Source organism: Ursus americanus, chromosome 36 (genome assembly GCF_024610735.1).
Source record: "Ursus americanus isolate L20-20 chromosome 36, mUrsAme1.1.p, whole genome shotgun sequence".
NCBI lineage: Eukaryota > Metazoa > Chordata > Mammalia > Carnivora > Ursidae > Ursus > Ursus americanus.
The window spans coordinates 18,104,424-18,125,272 of NC_142162.1; the positions used below are offsets into that span (position 1 = coordinate 18,104,424).

At 45.8% G+C, this 20,849-nt stretch overlaps 1 protein-coding gene across 1 annotated transcript in view; it reads right to left on the minus strand.

Moving 5' to 3' along the window:
- RYR3 (ryanodine receptor 3) overlaps positions 1–20,849 on the minus strand; it is a 581,277-nt gene that overhangs the window by 127,185 nt on the left and 433,243 nt on the right. The window contains exons 40-44 of the mRNA XM_045815782.2: positions 10,315–10,588; positions 8,420–8,534; positions 6,724–6,853; positions 5,485–5,588; positions 2,000–2,135 (exon numbers count right to left, since the gene is read on the minus strand). Of these exons, the coding sequence (XP_045671738.2) occupies positions 2,000–2,135; positions 5,485–5,588; positions 6,724–6,853; positions 8,420–8,534; positions 10,315–10,588 (759 nt within the window). The remainder of the gene's footprint in view (positions 1–1,999; positions 2,136–5,484; positions 5,589–6,723; positions 6,854–8,419; positions 8,535–10,314; positions 10,589–20,849) is intronic.

The following is a 20,849-nucleotide window of genomic DNA, read 5'->3' on the forward strand; positions in this document are numbered from 1 at the left end:
TACCACTCCCCAGATGGGTCATCTTTCCTGCAAGTGTGCGTCTGGGAACTCTGACCCTTTGAAGCTCATTTCTAATATCACCTCCTCCATGAGGCCTGCTCTGATCTTCTCAACAGGATGTGAGTTTCCCCTGAGGAAGCCCTACAGGACTCTGTCCCTGCCTTACTCTACTTATTATAGGGTTCTCTGTTCATGTCTACTCCCCTTACTAGACCGTACATTTTTGGGAAGCAGAAGCTATTTGCCTTTTGCAAAAACCAAACGTGGCCTTTATATTACAGAAACACAATATACATTAAATTAGAATGTACATATTGGGGCGCCTGTACGGTGCAGTTGGTTGAGCATCCAATTCTTGGTTTCGGCACAGGTCACGCTCTAAGGATCCTGGGACCGAACCCCTGCATTAGGCTCTGTGCTCAGCATGGAGTCTGCTTGAGATTCTCTCTCCCTCTGCCCCTCCCACTCATGTTCTCTAATAAATAAATCTTTTAAAAACATAAAATGTACATATTTTCCTACTAATGGGCCAATTTGCTAGAGTTTGTTGCTTTATGAAATTTCTCTATAGACAGTATGTGAAAAAGGTATAAGACAATCTGAAAGCAAAGGGGGCAGACTAAACATTTTGGTCATATTTAGACCAATATGGTCATATGTAACCAGGATAAGCAAGTGTTGGAATTTGGGCAATCTTGATAGGAACGGAGGCAGTGGATTCCTTTACCCTCATAACCTATATAGACAGCCCCACCAAAATGACTTACGAAGCTCTTGATCTTGTGAAGGGGCCCAAGATGAATGAATATGTTAGTCCTGGCTTGATTTGGTCTGTGTCACACAGTCTACTCAGATAATTTAGTGAGATTTATGAATCCTTAAAAACCACTTAAAAAATTTTCCCTTTTACCACAGTAACCCTGAATTCATTCTGGACATGCGGTCCTTTGGATAGAAAGTGGAAGAGACTATTAGAGGATTCACTGACACCGGCCACAAAGAAAATGGAATTCAGCAATGCTGGTGATGAACAGATAGGGACACTGATGAGTAGAGAGAGCAGCAGAAGATAGGTGATCAAGAATCCGGTCGGACGAGACCCAGGAAGAGAAGGGGAAAACCAGGACGATGGAAATCATTCAAATATTAAGAGGAGAGTGTATTAGAGGAAAGTAAGTAGGTGGGACGGGGATGAAGGGAGACAAGAAAAGTACATGGGAACACGATGATCTCATCGTGGCAATATACTTTGAGACAAACTCTTATACTTAGAACACTTGGCATGATTGCTCATGAGCTGTAATCCCTCTTTGCAATCATGTAATGAGCCAGGCTGGATTTGTTAGCCTGGAACTGCCAACTGGGAGAAGGGAGAAGGATCATAATCCCCATGTGAATATAAGTGAATTAGTATTAGAACAAAATCTTGGGAGACAAGGTACATTTTCAAGAAAGTAGTCCACGTAATATTCTACACAATATTTGGTATATTATACTTGGGGAAATAAGAATTTTTGTAGACTTGGAATTCATTATAAATGGGAAGTAATTTGTGTTAAGAATAGTATTTAGGGTTGCCACAAAAATACTCTCCTGGGAGTTTAGTTACCTTTTATAGTTATTTACTTATTCTTCATTTTTATGCAAGCATGTATCCATCCATCCAACAGCCTAAGCATCTGAAGGCACAGCTGCATTTAGCTTTGTGAAACAGGGGAGATGAAGATATTAATAATCCCCTCTTTTACTGCGAGAAGAGGTACAAAGCAGTGAAAAGCCCTAGCCTCTGCCTCGATTTTCTTGCTGCATCTGGCACTAGAGCTCAGTACGCTGTCCATCGGACGCTATTCTTGATCCTTCTCTGGCCTGATTCTCCCTGAGACTGTTCGGCCAGCTGCCACCTATAGACAGAAGGAAATGCAAAGGACCTCTCTTTCCTTATTTGTACCCAAGTTTATGCTATCCCAGATCTGAAAGGCATGAAAAATCTGGGACTCACTGTTCACAAAGACGGCAAACCTCAGGAAGGACAGATAACGTTCCCCTTCAATGGGGTTCCAGCCGACATCAGGGTATCCTTTGGCTAGAAGCATGGGGCAGCTCTGCAGACCACAGCCTGCCAAGTAGGTCACCACCTGCCAACAAAAGTACAAAAGTAAGTGTCTAAGTTTTCACAAGATAGCTGTTAGGCCTATAAAATTCTGGGAACAGAAGGGCTTTCATTCTTCTAGAAGCAAGAGAGAGCCCCAAACCTTTAAATTCATAATTCAGTAGGTTTGAAACCAGAACTTCCAATTCATTATTGTTTCCAAGTAACCAACAGGACTGATTATCACTGTTATGGAGGAATACTCCCTGAGCTCTCAGTTCCTTGGTTTTCCCAGTTCTGCAAGAGGGAACTGCCATTTAAACACAGCCCTGATGGGGCGCCTGGGTGGCTCAGTAGGTTAAGCATCCGACTCTTGATTTTAGCTCAGGTCATGATCTCAGGGTCATGAGATTGAGCCCCACATTGGGTTTTGCACTCAGCGGGGAATCTGCATGAGATTCTCTCTCTCCCTCTGCCCCTCCCCCCCACGTGTGCTCACATGCTCTCTAAAAGTTAATAAATAAATCTAAAAAAATAATAAACACAGGCCTAACTAGGGGGCATCTGAGGAGATATGGGTCCAGGTGGGCCATGTTCATTTGGCCATGTTATTTCAAGACCAAAATATTCAGTCACTGGTTGACTCTGAGTGGGCCCTTGACAAATTGGGGATCCCTACTTAAGTTCTGCATTTCATGTCAAAAGCCGAGAAGTTAAGGTTGGGGTGGTGAAGAGGGGCCATGGCCAGTTAAGGGCTGGGATTGATAGTGTTCTCTTTGCTTCTAGGTCACTGGATCTCAGCCCTGTGATCTTGTAGAATAGTTTAGAACTTGCCTACTTTTTAGAAGGTGTCAGGCAAAAAAGAAAAAAAAGAAAAAAAAAAAAAAAAGAAGAAGCCTGGCAAATACACCTTTGTTTGAAATGCAGTTGTTATTCTGATTGAGCCTTTGACATTTTTTGCGTACAAGGAGAAGGGGAGAATCCACGGTGCTGCAAAATCCTCAAAGTCATTCATTTTTGAATCCCCAGAGCCCAGCACATAGCACATGGTCAATAAATGGTTTTCAAATGAATCATGTATTTGCTGATGTCAAACACTCTAAGTCTTTTTGTAAGAATAATGAATCTAAGTCACAACCCATACGAAACAATCATCACATTGTTTTTCCTTCTTAAACCAGTAACGATACTATTCTGCTTGGAGCTTGGACTTGACTTGGCCTTGAAAATGTCAGGAAAACATCAATAAAGTCAGGAATTAGGCAGTGTTTTCAAGGTTACAGGTGCAACACATTTCACTGGCCACTGAAATAAGGGTGTGTGGGGGATTGTTGTTCAACCTTAAGGGACCTAATTTCTGCTGTGATCAATGGAAAGGAAGAACGGCAGCATTTCCCTCTCCTTTCCCTTCTCTCCTAGGAGCCATACTTTGGTGACTTCCTGACACTGGTCTGAATAAAGTCTGTAGCACTGTGCTGAGCCACTGAGCCACTGGAACCACTGCAAGATGGGGCAGCAGACCTCATCCTGACCCTTTACCGATTTCCCTGGGACCCCTTGCTCCCTTTCCCAGCCTCCTGGCCTCTCCTTATTCCATCTTGCATCTTCCAAGGGAAGCTTAGGGTCTTTGTCAAGCATGGTCATTTCAAAAGCTGACCGGCAGCTCTGAGGAGGGTACTGAGTACTAAACCTCATGGCACTGTCCTGTTCTAAGACGACCAACTTTTTTATACAGGCATCAGTTAACTCACCAAAGGCGTTTGTTTTGCTTTTTTTTTTTTTTTTTTTGAGAGATAGAGAGAACACATGTGTGAGTCAGTGGTGGGTGGGACAGAGGGGGTGGGAGAAAGAGAATCTTAAGCAGGCTCCACGCTCCCTGATACAGGGCTTGATCTCACGACCCTGAGATCATGACCCGAGCTGAGACCAGGAGTCAGACGCTTAACCGACTGAGCCACCCAGGCGTCCCAAACCACTGAGCTCTTGACTGCTGTTTCAATGGATGCGGAGCAGAGTTTGACGGAAGTCTGTCTCACTAGAAGACCAGAATATCCGTGACATTTGTGGAAAAGCTATCACACGACGTACTGCTGTGTGGCAGAACATTTGAGTCCGTGTGTGTATGAGAGGGGGTGTGTCTTGTTTCAGATCCAATCAGCTCTTCTCGCTTAAACGAGGCTGTGTTTTCTAAAATACAAGTCATGTTGTGCTGTTCCTCGGCTTAAAGCCCTCTGACGGTTTCCATTGCTCTTGGCTCTACGGAGAGGTCCTAGCACTGAACAGGTAAGAACACAGCCTCTGGAGCCAGATTCTTTTGGATCCTGGCTCTGACACTTAACAAACCCCATGATGCTGAGCACATCAGCTAGCCTCTCTATGCCTCAGTTTCCTCCCTTATAACTGAGGGCACTAACAAAAATGTTCTGGGGGTCACGGTCATGTGAGTTAATTCAGAGTGGGACCGGGCCCCTAGTGATCCTGTAGCAGTATGAACTTCTACCATGGACAGTTATGGCAGCACCAAGCCCAATTCCCTACTGTCCCTCCTCACTCCCCAAGCACTCCCCCCGAGCACCCTGTGATCCCTCACATCCACTTTCCCAGTTCTCAAACACACCACGCTCTCCTCACTGAACCTCAAACATTCCTGGCACACTTTTCCCAATGGTGTGGCTGCTTGGTTTCTACTCTTCCCTCAGATCGTCACTCTCCCGAGTGACCTCCCTGATCCCCTGGTCACGGTGAGCGGTGCCTCTCCCAGGCACTTCCAAACCCACTGTTCAGTGGATGACCCCTTACTTGCCCCCTCACCCTTGCCACATCCGTCTCCTTCACACTCAGAGTGCACTGTGCATCTTGGCAGCCACCCAGTCAAGGAAACAGCCCCAAAATGAACGGGGAAAGATGTAGGTGAATCAGCCTCCCGTCATCACCACCAGTGGGGGCGCATTCCAGAATCCCCATGTGAGGCAGCTCAGTTTTGCCTCCTCTGTACCTGCAGAGGATGTGTGGGCCTTCTTTGTTCCTCTACTGATTATACAGTTTTCTGTCGTGTTTCTTTCCTCGGTGTGTGGACTTAAAAATTCAATCACACAGAACTTTATTAGGGTCTGCAGGTCTCTGGTAGTGTTCCATGTAGACCAGTGAGGCTGGGCCTCCACATACAGAGAACACAAACATCCAGGTATCCAAGTCTCTGAAGTTGGCTTTCCCCGCCCACAGGAGATGCTCTGGTCCTAATTATCATGCTGCTGCCGGTTACTCACTTTCTACCACATTTCCGTGGAGCCCTAAAGAGATTCTGATGGAGACCCAGTCTTGGGTCTGCATTTCCTTGGCTTGGCTGTACTGCAGGCAGGAGAGAGCAAGCACATTGCCTCCCCGGGGCCAGTTACCTTCTCGAGGTCTGGTTCCTCTAAGCCCAGCGCTAACTCGTTGTTGTCCATCACGGAGGAAGCCGCCACATCCAGTGGGGTAGATCCTCTCATCGAAGGGGAAGCTGAGGAAGGAAGAGAGGAGAGAGAAAGGGATGGGGGCCGTCCAGTGCTGAGCTGAAGTTGCAGTGCCCACTCATGGTCAGGAGAGGGCAGCAAACACACTAAACTTGGGTCCCACCGTTCAGGGGGGCTGCCTGGCCAATTTAAGAACAGCTTTGTTATCCTTGTCCCCACACTCATTATTGGTTGTGAACATGGAGTAAGTTAGAAAACCAGCTCACAGAATTAGCTGGGGCCATGTATTTTCAAGTATTTTTGTAACATGATACTTCTTGGGGGCCCCACTTCGGTGATCACTCAAACGGTAGAGGTGCCACTTAACGAACTAAGCGCAAACGACTTGGCCATTACGAGGGCCACCACCCAGAATTTAAACACAGCCTCAAACAGCATTAGCTCATGTAGTTACATCAGGTCACCAATGCTGTCTTTGATTTTCCTTTGTTGGGTTCTTGGGCTAGAAAAAAGGAAAACTTTTTTAAAATAACAGGTTGGCAGTCTGAGGTTGCCTTTGATAAATCAGAAACTTGAGATGTCAGAGGTCACATGGATGTAGGTGTGGTTTTGCGTCCTTCACAGATTCATTTGGTTTACATCCAGAACAGTGAGTAAGGCGTACGCACTGTGTTGCTTTCCTAGTGGTGCTGACGGATTTACGCTGTTTATCCACGGTTGCTCTTGGCCAGTCCGCCTTCCAGCTTAGCAGAGCGCTGGCTAGTTGGCTGATGGGACAAGCATGCAGCCGACAGCCAGCCTGCCAAGACCTTGGTCTCATTAGCACTGCTCCCTGGTCAGCAGAGTGGGCTGGGGGTAGGGAATCTGTGTCCCCAGACTCGGTCTACAATCTCAGGCAGCATTTCGTAAGCATGAGCCACTGGTCCCAAGGGAGACGAGGTAAAACATGTGACTATGCCAACACAAATCTGTCACCAGTGCTGGTGGGTGGCAACATCTCTCCTTAGGTTGGACAGCAGACATATCGTATCATCATTTCATTTATTTTTAAATCAGGCAGGTTCTTTCTTATATTTAAAAATACCTTAGCAGGTATGTAGCTTCTTTCCCTTTACCCCCTAAGCAGTCAGCAGGGGGAGTGTCACCTCCAAGCCCCAATGTGGAAGCGATAACATGACATACCTAGGCCAACACTGCTATTCTCCAACAGGTAACTCAGATGCTCAAACATGGCCTTCTGATTTTGCCGGCTAATTCGACAGAAATAGCAGAGGAAGCGGCAACAGCTCGCAACCATTTTTGGAAAAGCAATCTGTAGGGAGAAGAAGGGAATGTCAAGGAAAAGAGTCCATCATGAGTCCTTTCTGAAAAGTCTGACCTCCAAGAGTCTTAGGGTGTGCCATCAATGGACGTCCGCCTGTCAATACTGGTGTAAGCTATGAACAGTTTGGAAAATGAATTTTCTTACTTCTTACTTTCTTACAAGACTTATTCGCTTATTCCAAGACAGAGCACGGACACCTGAGAAGAGGCTTCCCAAAATATTGAGAGCTAATTTTAGTTCCTGAAATATCTTTCTTTCGAAGGAAAGAGAAGTCAAACAAGAATCCTAGACACCCTCTGATGTCACATGAAATTGCATGACCCTACATCAGACTATGGTTTCCATCTGGGAAGGGAGTGGACAGAACTCCGATGAGGAAGTTCAGAAAGGGAGATGGGTGATTATCAAATAATGCCCAGCATTATATCAGACCCGAGTCCTCTAGGTAAAGGCAGGCCCCTAGGGTTGTGGGAGCCTGACGAGCATTACCCTCTCAGGCTTTGAGCCTTCCCCAATCACTTTTTTATCTTCCCTAGTTACTTCTGTCCTTGATGACTGCTCTCCAATGGGCTCCCACAGCACTTGCAATCTGATTCATACAATTTAGCACCGAGATGCCGTCTTATATTACTGCTGTTTGCACTTGGTTTCTCTCCTTAACATAGTAATTAACATCTCTAGAGCCTGGCCACATCTTAGTTCTGATCCAATAATGCTCAGTAAGTGGTGTCTGTGTTAACCTTGCTCTGGATCCTAGAAAGTCCTTGATTTCCTCCTTTAGAATCATGGGGTGGGCTCTCTCAAAAGTAAGGTTCCGAAACCGGCATGCTACCTGCTCGCTGAGGCATGCAGACATCTGTTCAGGGCTCTCCTGCAGCGGGTCCACTTTCCCCAGGGACCAGAAGGAAGCAAGTCAATACTGGTGAAACTGCTTTGAAAATCATTCATTCCTAGGACCCTGGCACTCTGGAATTTCCCACATCTAAAAACATCCTCCAATCTACTGCCTTCAGACCCTAACTCTGAGGAGTACCCCACACAAATTAGGATAAATGCCCAGGGAGCTCCCCGACAGTGGGCTTGTGATGGGGGGCTGGCCAGGAAAGCCGATATCCTCAGGAGCTCGGTGCACGGAGCAAACACGCGCACTCCCGAGGGAACGCTGCCAGGATCGTTATTAAGATCCTGTTCTTCTTTAGAGCAGCATTCTCCCGACCCAGCACAAAACACACCAGGCTCCTAAGTGGAACCCGGAGGAATTCCTGCTTGGAAGGAGCGGGCTGAAGAGTACGGGAAGTGAACTTAGCAGGTGAACAGCCTCGTGGAACGAGCAGGAAAAGCGCTGAGCTTCAGGAACCAGAGCTCCTACACTGGCTGGATTCCATTCAGTAGCGCTGTCCTGTCCCTTGGCTGTTTCCCGGCCTTACGCACATCCCTCCCTCTCCCTGGGAAGGGTCACTGAGGCAATGGACGCCAGCCACGTGGCTTCGAACAGGTCACCACATGCCGCTGCGCAGGGGTCAGGTTCTGGCTGAGTTCTCCTCGCAGCATTACCTGAGACTTCTCTGTGCCCAACACGTTCACCATCACCTCCATCACCGTCTCGTGCATGCCAAGGACTCGCATGAGGTTGGGATGCTGGTAGAACACCTTGTTGTTCATAATGTCTCTACGGTAAAGACGGGACAGAGGCTTCAGCACTTGCTTCTACCAGTGCTGTGAAAATTCACGGGTGAGGACACACAGACGCGCAGACGGTGGGTGAAGGGATGCAAATGTGACAGGCCGGAAGGTACTAAGGTACCAGGTCAGTCAGAATACATGTGGAGTGCCTTTTAGCTGATAGGAGTATTTTGTGCTTTTTCATCGCTATGAATACTTTCTTTCTTTGAGACAATTCCTTCTAATGACATATTACACAGTTTTCCCTTTGTCTTTTTTTTTTTCTTAAAGATTTTATTTATTTGACAGAGAGAGTGAGTGAGTGACCCCAAGCAAGGGGAACAGCAGGCAGGGAGAGGGAGAAGCTGGCTCCCCACTGAACAGGGAGCCCGATGTAGGGCTTGATCCCAGGACCCTGAGATCATGACCTGAGCTGAAGACAGACATTAACAGACTGAGCCACCCAGGCGCCCCTTCCCTTCGTCTTTTTGCTTGAAATAGTTTGGAGACAGCCCGGACTACTGGATTTCTCTTCCTCCATGTACTCATGGTCTTCTACTTTTTTTTTTTTTCTTTTCTCATCCTTATATCTATGTCTATGTGTACTTCAGTTTTCTTCATGATAGGGCCGTACCCCTTTCTTAAAGGCAGTTGTGTATTAGTGCCCATGACATTCTTGGGCAACAGTCCTCAAAAGCCAGTGAAATAAACAATGAAATATAAATGTATTTTAAAATCATTTGGTATAAATTCACACATAATAAAGCTGCAGGCAAATCAAAATGCAGCGGCAGCCCGTGACGTGGCTGTGTAATCCCTCACAGGGTGGCGACTCTCGGCCTGTGCCCTCTCCCCTGAGTGTGGGCCGCTGTTAAGAGGACACAGCACTCGTTTTCACTGCTGCTACGTCTACTACAAGGGCTGGGGAGAAGCTAATTCTGCAGTTTTCTTCTCCCATAAGAGTTTCTTCATTTCCAGCACATACATGACTCTTCCTTGGAAATGAATTTGAGGCATGAGAGCATCCCCTTGCCCCAACCCAGGGACCCTCAAAGTCCCTCTTCCGGGCCTCGGGTGGGGTTCCTTCAGTGTGCTGCCTCTGGGGCAGTGGGAGGGAACATGGAGCAGCAGGAAGGTCATGGTCCCAGTTCTTGATTTTAATCAAGTAACATCGTGGGCTGGTCAGTTAACTTTTTTGGGCTTTGGTTTTCTCACCCACACAATGGAACCACACCCCCGAATTAAAGGAAATCTTTTTGATGCCTAAAATGCTATCTTTTTGCCAGCATGGATTCTAAGGAAGAGCTGTGAGCTACTGTTCTGGGGAAAGGTGCCTCGCAGGACTGACAGAAATGACTCTCTGGGTTAGTCCCGCGCAAAGGGAGGGACCAGCCAGTAGCTTCTCAGAGGAAAGTCTCAGAAGAGTTCCAGTCAAAAGCTCAACTGCTCAAAACCTGTCTCTCTTGTTGAGTTGAACACACTTTCCTCTGAATTGTTTTTCATTGCCTCCCTGGGGCTATTTTCTTCAGACACAAACCAAATAACCGCTTTTCTCCCCACCGCTCCTCCCCACCGCTTCTGGCAATGTCCCTTCACCTCGGTAGCCTGCAGTCTGGTCTCCCCAGTCCTCAAAGGTGACTGATTCACCAAGAATCAGGAGTGAAATCAGGATGGCAACACACAGGGATTTATACAACTGGATTCTGGAACATCTCTACAGCCAGGTAAACCAGTTTTCCCTCCCGAAGTTCTCCTGAGGGACTTGCACTTCGCTGAGAATGACCTACCCCAGCCCGTTGATCATGAGCAGCTCCTCCTCCTTGCCCATCCTGACACTGAGCAGGCAGCGGATCTGGCCCAGCGCGGCCAGCAGGCTGATGGTGTCGCTCACGGAGGCCTGACTGATGGTGTAGGTCCTCCGCAGGGCCTGCAGCAGCTCCCCGATGCTGTCGTACTGTCTCCGGAGGAGGCTGAACATCATCCGGACCAACTCCGCATCCTGGATCTGGTCCTCCTGGGCCCAGCGGATCATGGTCTGTGAGATGAGCTCCTTCAAGGTGGCTAGAAGGACAACAGGGAGGACCGGTACGGTGGCTGTCACGGCACAAGGAGAGAGCTGTGTATCTCAGTCCCTCCATTTGACAAGGACACAACATCGGTGGTCAAGGTTAAAACACTCTTTTTCTAAGAGTGGAATACAGCATGCAGAGAAGTGACATATATCATCGGAAGACACATATGTGAACCATACTACAAGAATATTGCAATTTTGAATTGAAGGTACTAAATATTTTATTTCGATTAAATGACGTTTGAATTGATACTAGAAATAGAAGACTAAGTAAGATACTGTCCTTGTCTTCAGGGGCTCACAACCCAGTTCTTTACATTTTTATTTTGATTTTATAAAAAAAAATTTCGTCTTTATTTTATAACACAGTGTAATAAATACTAAAATGTGCACGTGCCACGGGACAGAGTGGGGAGTAATTAATTCTGGGGCGGGGCGGTGGCAAAGGCATGAGAAGGTGACACTGGTCACTGGCTCTTTAGAGTCAAGTGATATTGAGCCCTAGATTTTCTCTCCCATGGAAACTATTCCCCAAGTACTTTAAATATACCACATACCATGAGTAAGCCATGCCATCTATTCAAGAATTCTAGAAGATATTTTGGATGGCTTACGCATAAAACTCTGTTAGGAGATGGAGAGAACTGGATGGAGAACATTCTATTAGGTCTGAAGACTTTGCAGCTGGACCACTGACCATCAGCCCGGACTGTGAACGGACTGTGTTGCCCTGGATCTTCGGGAGGGGTCAGTGAACATTGCCTCATGACCACTTTCACAAGCGTCAAGAGAAAAGCCAGGATGGTTTTGAATTCGGAAGTTATCAGGGCTCATACGGGTTGCACAGAAATACCCCTGGCTGCACAGGTAAAGGAAAGGTCACTGGAGTGGGACTGGATTAGCTGGGGGACCTCAGAGGTTGTCCTAAGCAGCTCCTGAAGCGAGCTGAGTGGCACTGGTGTGGGAGGATGGTCAGAAGGGAGATGCAGATCTGAGGTGGAGGACAGGGTAAAAGAGGGGTGGCCAGAATGGCTGGGAAGGCACTGTGCACCCCTCCCCATGTCTCACACACACACACTTCCAGAAAATGCCATGACAGGGTTGAGAAATGCTGCTCTTAAATCACAATCGCCTCCAGGTCTGGTTCTGCCTACCACATTCCCACAGGGTATAGATGGCACCAAGATCCTTAACTCAGACCTGATGATAAAGGCAGAGCTCAGGGGACAGTAAGGGTCACTCCGTCCATCAGTGAACAAACTGGGAATAAGCTCAGATCGGTGCCTGTGGTAGCCAGTGCCCCGTCTAACAGTCTAGTTTCCTACCTCCATGTCATTATAGATGGCAGATGTCTGCTCTACATACAGTCTTGGCTCATCATGAGGATATAAAAATAGAACTTGGTTACCAAAGCTTCAGAAGAGTTCGAGATGTAAAGGATGAATTTAACTTACTGCTGGGTCTATCAACCCTGTGGGTGTTGTAGGTTCAGACGGGAGACAGGCTGCAAAACTTAAAAAAGGATCCCCAGTGCAGAGAGAAGCAAAGTTAAAAGATGTTCCTAAGAGACCTCAGTGGGCAGGGACTGCTGACTAATATCTGTTAGGTTAGGTAATATCTCTATCTTCTGGGGGTGAAATCAGTTATTCACGGGTCAGGCTGGGCTCCTGTCAGGAACCGGATTCCTCACTGGCCAAGTAAATGTAAGAATTTCTGTTTCTCCCAGTTAATAGTCATGGTAAGGAACGAAAGCACGACGAAACCGCACAACAGACACTCTTGGACCCAACGAAAGTTTTTCTAGTCCTGTAAGTACAATTTCCCCTTCAGCCTACCTCGCGACCTGGAAGAATTATGGTTTTCTGCACTAACCATCAAATTCTCTGCTGAGATCACACACGTCACAGCCCCTGCCACACGTGAAAAGCAACAACCAGAACTGTTAGTTCAAGGACCATCCTCTTGTCAACAGGGAATTTTACAGAGTCCTAAGGACACCAAGTAAATATTAGTGTCCCCTTAACCTGGATTTCAGATTAGTTCAGGATTTGGGTGAGCTCTTAGCCACACAGTGATGTAATAATCCAACATTTGTAGCGAATGGAGCATTTACAGCAAAACACCTCTTGAGAAGGCAAACGAGAAAGGCCTTTACCTGAAAGAGTGGAGCAGGAAGAACCCCATGGGTTCTCTGTCCAGGCCAGCCTTGCGGCTAGTACGAGAGAGTGGGATAAACAATTCTGTGTGCGTGACCAAGCTAAAGATCAGTTAAAATGAAAACATGGCCCCAAGACGCTGACAGAAAAAGCAAGACTCACGGTCATGTTATGATGGGCAGATGTAATTCAGTGGAACACGTGACATTTAATCCATTCTTATAGGACAGGGTTTCAAGTTGTGAAATGAAGTCCAGAAACTAAGAGAAGAAATAACTGTGGGAAGAAAGAAGGCTGGGGAGAGACGGCGGGGAGGAAATACTCCCAAGAGCCCTCAACGCACAGCATATTCTGTGGCCTGACACACACTAGAGACCGAGCACCCACCAAGCAAGCCTAGGCCGAGTCCATGAATTTCTAAAGCTCTGAACACCTCTGGGGCTGAGAAGATGGAGCTTTACACCCCTGGCAGCAATGCTATTGAAAATTCCTCAGATTTTAATTAGCTCCCACACACCGGCAGCAGAGCGGCATAAATGTACCAGGGTCCAGAGGTTAAAAAGAATGTTTTCTAGAATGTGGTAGGCTCTCCGTATATCTGTACAGCTGATGATTAAAATCATTAATGCCTATAATCATGTCTGGCAAATATTGTGAGCTTCATAAAGGTTAACTCTTCCACCATCTATACTAGTAGTAGTAAAAGTGTGGTCCGCAGACCCTCGAGAGCCCAGGCCCTTTAGGTAGTTTGCGAGGCCAAACATGTTTTCATAATAATTCTAAGATGTTATTTGCCTTTTTCACTGTGTTGACAGCTGGCCTGGTGGTGCAGAAGCAATGTGGGTACAACTGCGGGTGCCCCAAACTCCAAACTTCATCAACATATCCCCAGAAAGATGCCAGGTTCACATAAGGATGTCCCACATGAAATACAAAAATTATTAATAAACTCTTGCATATGCATCTTCCTAATCTCCTGTGGGACAAAAAGGGAAATATGCCTCCAACACTTCCGCGGCAAATGGGAGGTCAGAGGACTCTGTGAGGGGAAGGGCTTGTGTGGCTGTCGGAGCTGTACGCTCAACTGGCTGCTCGTCTCACGGAATGCTCTGTTTAATTAAAAGGCGGCAGACAAACCAGGCTGGTTCATCAGAATTGGGTGAATGACAGACACGTTCTTATAAATGAAACGAGCAAGCTCGTCGCTTCAAGGAAAACAACGGAGAGTATCTGTTGCCAATAATATAATTTGAGCTTTCAAGTGAAAACTAGAATTTTAGAAAATGTTTATCTGCCCCAGTGAGGTTGACAGCTTCCCAGGACTTAAAGACTTCCTGATTAAATTATTGATATTAACAAATGTGCTTTTGAAAATATTTTATAATGAAATATGTCAACATTTGGAAGTTCTGCACGACTTGGTGAACCAATAATTTCCCAATGACCAAAGGCCTTATGTTACAAAAACATTCGTGGGTAAAACCCCCATTCAAATGAAAGACAGACCGATGAGTTTTTACACACGAAGCACAAAAATCTCCTTAATGCGGTGTCAGGTTCTGCACGGCAAGGAACTTTCGAGAACCTACTACTTGTTGAGTTTTGAGGTAGCATCAAAGAAGAATAAGCACAATTATCTGAAAAAGGCTATTAAAATACTCTTCCCCTTTCCAACGGTGTATCTCTTTGAGGCCAGTTTTCTTCCTATTATATTAACCAGGTATAAGAACCCAGCTATCATCTATTAAGTCAGACATCCGAGATTTATAAAAATGCAAAACAATGTCACTCGTTTCATTATTTTTGCTTTGTTTTGAAAAATTTAGTCATTTCTCACAGAAGTATATTATTTATATAATATGTAATGGGGTTTTTGTTATTTTTAAATGAATTAAAGATTTTTAAAATGTCTCAGTTTTAAATTCTAATTCAGTAATATTGATAGATATTCCACAGAAGCTAAAGTTTTTTGAGGTCTTTGAGAATTTTTAAGAGTGTAAAAGGTCTCAAGACCAGAAAGCTGAGAAGCACTGATCTGTACAAAAGGGTCTTGAGGTGACGGCCATGATGGGAAGCAAAGCTAAGACGGAGCCCTGTTCCGTTAGGCTGTGTGGTTCCAATCAGGTAGCTGCTATCTGAATGTGGAAAGCTACAACTTAGGAAGCTTTTATGTTTGTTTCTGGATGGGAGGTAGATTAAATGTGAGTATAAGATGAGTAAGACACCTCACCCTGATAAATAAAATGAGGATTAAACAGCATTATTTTGAAAATTGAATCCTGGCAGTCAGGAAGGACCCCGGCCACTGTTCCCTCATCACCAAGGGGAGCTCCCTGCCAGCCTGAAGGGCTCTGGGTGCTTCCCTCTTTATACCAATTTGGGTGCAAGCTCGGTCATCTTCAGAGCGAGGAGGGTGGCGTGTGGCTTTCACACTGAGGCTGCACGGCCTCGTTTAGCCTGCTTGCAGTCAGCGCAATCGGACACGCAGAGAAGTGGGCTGCAGGACAGAGAGGGACACGCTTAATTCTTTGTCCCACATTAGCTGACCCTTCAGCAGTGATGTTAGTCTCATTAATACTAGAAACCAGGGCTGTTGCCTACGGAAGGCTTTCTTCCGGAGTCATTGTGTATCCAGTCCTCAGGACAAATCTCACTCGCAAGTGCCTGCCATCCTCATCTGAGTAGCTGAGTTACCTCTAGTTGTGTCAACCCCTAAATGAGCTAACTCATCGAATGGTAAAGACTGAGGTAAGTAGTCTGCATGCAACTGTTTCAAGACACAAGGATTACCCGCAGTAGCTTCGTTGGGGAAACCAGATATACACATGTGAGGCACTTAATGAGAAAGTACAAGATAATGGGTAAAACTGTGTTGTCCAAGACATTTAGGAAATAAGACAATTCATAAGGTACAACTTCTCTAGTAATAAAAACATTCCAAAGAAATTAGAGAAATGATCAGAACTTCCTCCCTTTTCCCCAACATGTCCTTCATCTAAAGCTCTTCATATTTCTCGAAGAGGTCCACATTACGTGGAGACTAGAGAAGTAGGGAAGAAAAAGCTCTATCTTGAAGTTAAGAGGGGTCCTCCCAGGGATGGATGAAACGATCTCACGGGAAAGACATTACCCTTTGCTATGGCTACTTTGTGGAATGCCATGTTCTTTCAAGACCTGATTCACACATGCAGTCCCTGTAGTAAATAGTTTTTACATTTTTCTGATGTCAATGGTGGAATGCTGACAAATTTGGTAGGATTTTCAAACAGCAAAGGGAGTCAATTCTTGAGATATATTTGAACCTCTTTTATCACCACAGATGTATCAAGAGCAGTTATCACTAAATACTGATTTCATTTCTGCTGCTTTTCTAAGTTCCTTTTTGGAAATGCTGCCCTTCAATGACAAAAAGACACTTTATATTGCATGGTGCACTGGGCGTTATACACAACTAATGAATCATGGAACTTCACATCAGAAACCAGGGATGTGCTGTATGGTGACTAACATAATAAAAAAATATTAAAAAAAAAGACACTTTACCATGCATAAGAAACATGACTCCTAAGGGAGAAAGACCCCAGGAGAAAGGTAAGGGGTGGGGTGGGGAGGTTAACTATTGTTAGCTGTAATGTATGGCCTCCTTTTATTCCCCTCCAACATGAACATATATCTTATGACCACACTCAGATCCCCCACCACACGTGATAAAGTTGCTTCCACACCCCCCACAGCTCTAGGATTTTCATGCACTGATTTACCCGTTTCAAGAGGGCCTTGTCAAATGCACTAGATAGTTTAGCTAACGGGTTCTTAAAAAGCTATAGTGTTCTTTTCAAAAAGCAAAAAGATGTCTAACCAAGCATTTGTTTTCTGATGAGAAAGGAATCGTAGAAAACAGAATGTCTTAGCGAAGCCAAGTCATGTACACGTGGTTCCCTTGACAATTACAAATGGCTTCATTCAAGAAATTATTAACATTCTTACTTGCTCTACTTTTGCAATTAGTGTAATTAGGGATAGTCACATTTACTCAATTATATCAAATCTATGATCTAGAAACTGCATTTTAAACAATTGTTTAGGCTAACTCAGAAATGAAATATTTCTAAGGTACTGTATCGTTTAGAGAAACGTGACCCCTGAAAGACACTTGAAAAGAAGAAGAGCTATGTCACTACTTGATTTGTGGACTAGCCAGACGTTGCAGATGAGAAAAGAGGGTTAGAAGTGTCCTTAAATTAGAGTTAGCCTTAGTACCTTAGTCTGGGGGCTCAGGTAGTGTTTACTGCTAAGTTGTTTACTTCCTTCCATTGGTCATTTTGTAACCTGCTATCGATCGTCAGACCCCAAGCCTGCATTCTGTGACTCTTACAAGACAGTGCTCCAGAGTCACCCACTATACTGGGCAAAACTCTTTGCTAAATGGTCAAATTACCAGCTTTGCAATGGCGACTGCAATAAGAAAAAGAGCATCTCTTCTCACGGTGCAGGTTTACAATTTTAGGCTGCTGGTGTCTGGAAAGAATTTTCTCTTTTCATCTCCAAATTTAGATCACAGTCCAAGTGGTCATCGTGTGCTGAAATACAAGCTTATTATCAAAGAGCAGATGTTGGCCACTGACAAAGCAAATCCCTAAAGCTTATGGATTGCCAGCCTAGGCTGGTGTTAGAGTCCTGTGAGTGTGCGCCTAAATCTGGGGCAGTTGAGAAGAAAAAACGTCTTCTCATTACGTTGACGAGAGTGAGTGAACGAAACTGCACTGTCCTTAGTTTAAACTTAGAAAGCAATTTATAATGCTCACACTTACAACGGGAAAAGAAAAATAATTATGTGCATCTAAATTATGTACACTTATTTTTAACTTCTAGGTGACTAACAAGTCAGCCTGTGGTATATTGTCCATGCTCTGGAGGCCCACACAGGTGGTAGATCATTTCCATGTATCAAGAACCGTGTATTTTGACCTCTGCTTTCTTCCTCCCTGTGGTGGCTGAATAAAGACCCCCCCGCCCTGCAAATATTCACCTCCTTATTCTCAGAATTTGTGAATATTTTACCTTATAAGGCAAAAGGCACTTTGCCTTTGTGATTAAATCAAGGATCCTGAGATGGGGAGATTATCCTGAATTATCCAGATGGGCTCAAGATAATCACAGGAGTTCTTCTAAGAGGGAAGTAGGAGGGTCAGAGTCCGAGGAGGAGATGTAATAACAGGAGCAGAGGTTGGACTTATACCATTACCAGAAGGGGCCACTAGTCAAAGAATGCAGGGGCCTTTGGAATCTGGCAAGAGCAAGAAACGGATTCTCCCCTAGAGCCACCAGAAGGCAGGCAAGACTACTAAAGCCATTTTAGACTTGTGACCTCCAGAACTGGGTGATAATGAATTCGTATTGTTTGAAGCCACTAAGTTCGTGGTAATTCATTGCAGCAGCGATAGAAAACTAATACGCTCCCCCTCGGCAGGAAGTCCTGGCTGAGGATACTCGAGGCTGCAGATCGGACTGGAGAGCTGCTGGAGAAGAGCTCGCAGAAGCTGGGTCCTGAAAGAGCTGCTGTTCTAAGTTCTTGCTGAAACAACTGGAGTGACAGGGCTGCTGACACCCTGAGGTCTGCATGGATCTGGCCCCGAGCTGTGTCAAACCAGAACAACATCATACGCAGAAGGCACGCACAGCACAACTTCTCTGGTCCATCAGATACCGTACACAGAGCACAGACGGCATGTTCTCTAGTTTCCCATGACACAGCTTTTTGGCCTGTACTCCCCTCTGGACGTCAAGAGCTAGAACCGCCTGTGTTCTAACAGCAGCCACTGCTTAACCAAAGGGAAAGAAGATAGCCATCATGACCTCATGAATATCCCAACCATGCATCAAGAATGCACTTGTGCCTTCTTCCTTCTTAACAGTACTGATTTTGTACAGAGAGCTGCCTCTCTGTCTTATGGCCCATGACAACTGACCCAACCCCACTCTACAGGTGGGCTCTGCTGACGTAAGTCATCCAGCACATTTTATTTTCTAGGACACACTCAATGGTTCACGAGTTGCCCATCACCAAGTTCTTCAAAGGTGATCTCAGGGTCCTTGCTTTGAGTCCCAGGGCAGGAGAACTTTCGTCACTTTTCCCTTGGACACTGTAGCACATGGACGTGAGGCCTAGAATTGCAGCCACCATCCTGCTGCCAGCCTGAACGCAAAGCTAGAATGTGGAATGACTGTGGGGAGGATGAGCGGAGCCATGGGATTAACTCGACCCAGTGGCTGGCTCCATCTCTAACATCCAGGTATGCCAGTCAATGAAGTCTTTTATTGGCTACTCTACCTGAGTTGGATTTTCTGTTCTTTTTTTGCTGAAAGCATCTGAAATGGTAGATGTGGAGATGAAGTTCTTTTGACCGACACCTTGTCTATTCGCTTCAGAAGCTGGGAGGTACACCAACCTCCAAGTACTGGAACATTAGACTGAGCACTGCTTTACTGAACCCTTATACTCCTTGCCCCCATGGGTAGGAAGATCATTAGTTTCATCTTATAGACAAGGAAACTGAAACATGGAGGTTAAGAAACTGGCCTAACATCATAATTAGTAAATGACAGAGTTGGGACCCAAACCTTGGCTGCTGGAATCTAAACTCATCTACTTTTCCAGCTGAGAGCTGCTTACTTTCTATAGCTACACAAAATCCAGAAAAATTGTTATCTTTATTAATGCTTTAAATTTATATTATACTGGCTAGATACTCTCTTAAACAATGCAGTGGGGGCGCCTGGGTGGCTCAGGCATTTAGCGTCTGCCTTCGGCTCAGGGCGTGATCCCAGGGTCCTGGGATCGAGCCCCGCATCGGGCTCCCTGCTCCGCTGGGAGCACTGGGAGCCTGCTTCTCCCTCTCCCACTCCCCCTGCTTGTGTTCCCTCTCCCGCTGTCTCTCACTTTGTCAAATAAATAAATAAAATCTTTTAAAAAAAGTAAACAATAAAGTGGCTTCAGAAATAAATCCTGAAAATCACAAACCTTTGGCTTTTCTAGCAGACTCTGAGCTAGGAAGATCATTCACATTCGCAGAGCCTTGATTTCTTCACCAATAAAATCAAGTTAGCAAAATAAAATTCATGTTGAAATAGCTGAATTAAGGATGACGTAGTGATAAGAGTGTGGGCTACTTTGTTCTAGCTGTGTGACCCTGGTCAAGTCACTTTACCTCTCTGTGGCTCTACCCACTTCTACCAAGTCACAGATGGCTTAATACTCTAGAATTCCAGGTCTACCTGACCTGTGGAGCTCTTGAAAGGGTTGTACTAATTTATTCAAATGGCAAATGAACACCTATGGCTTCACTGGGTTAAGGTAGCGAGCGCCACGAATTTTACCCCCCAACTTTTAATACCCACCAGCCCTATTACAAAGCTACCCAGCTTGCTTTTTACTAACACCGGAGATCAAAGAAATAAAGCAAAACCTTCGAATCTAGCGGTCACTGACCACAGTGAGTGGCTACCGTCGAGACACCGCCCCACACCACTAATCACTCATGTGGGGGAGATGAGCAGTGGACCCTGATGACCTTTTGATGACTGACCTGATTGCTGACAGATAAAGGACCCCTCCCCTGTCAGGGGTCAGATGGCACCCTAACACACTCTTGATCTAGTGGGTAAGATTGAAAGGGAAGGTGTCATGCCCTCTGCTCTGTGCCCCAGAGCTTCCCGTGGGCTGAAAGTCTGGTCTGCTTCGCAAAGCGGCCAAATACCTACTACTGATTAGCAGAGAAGGTCAGGAAGAAAGTGAAACCCATCACCTCTGAGAGAGCTGGAAAACTCCTCAGGCTAATTTCGGTGTGCTTTCCCGGTGCCTCTCTGGCCCCGGCAGTGTAGCAAGTGCTGCTTAGGCTTCATTTCACAAGAACGAGGTTGTTACTGGGATCATGGAGAACAAGGTTACGAGGCTCTCAGAGAACCCGGAAGGACAGGCCTGTAGAGACAGTGCGTGGAGTGCTGTTCTTGGAGCTGCTCCGTGTACCCCCCGTGTCATCAGGGCCCGTGAATGGGACTGCTGCCAGAGACCCAGGAGCGCGCGACAGTGCAGGGT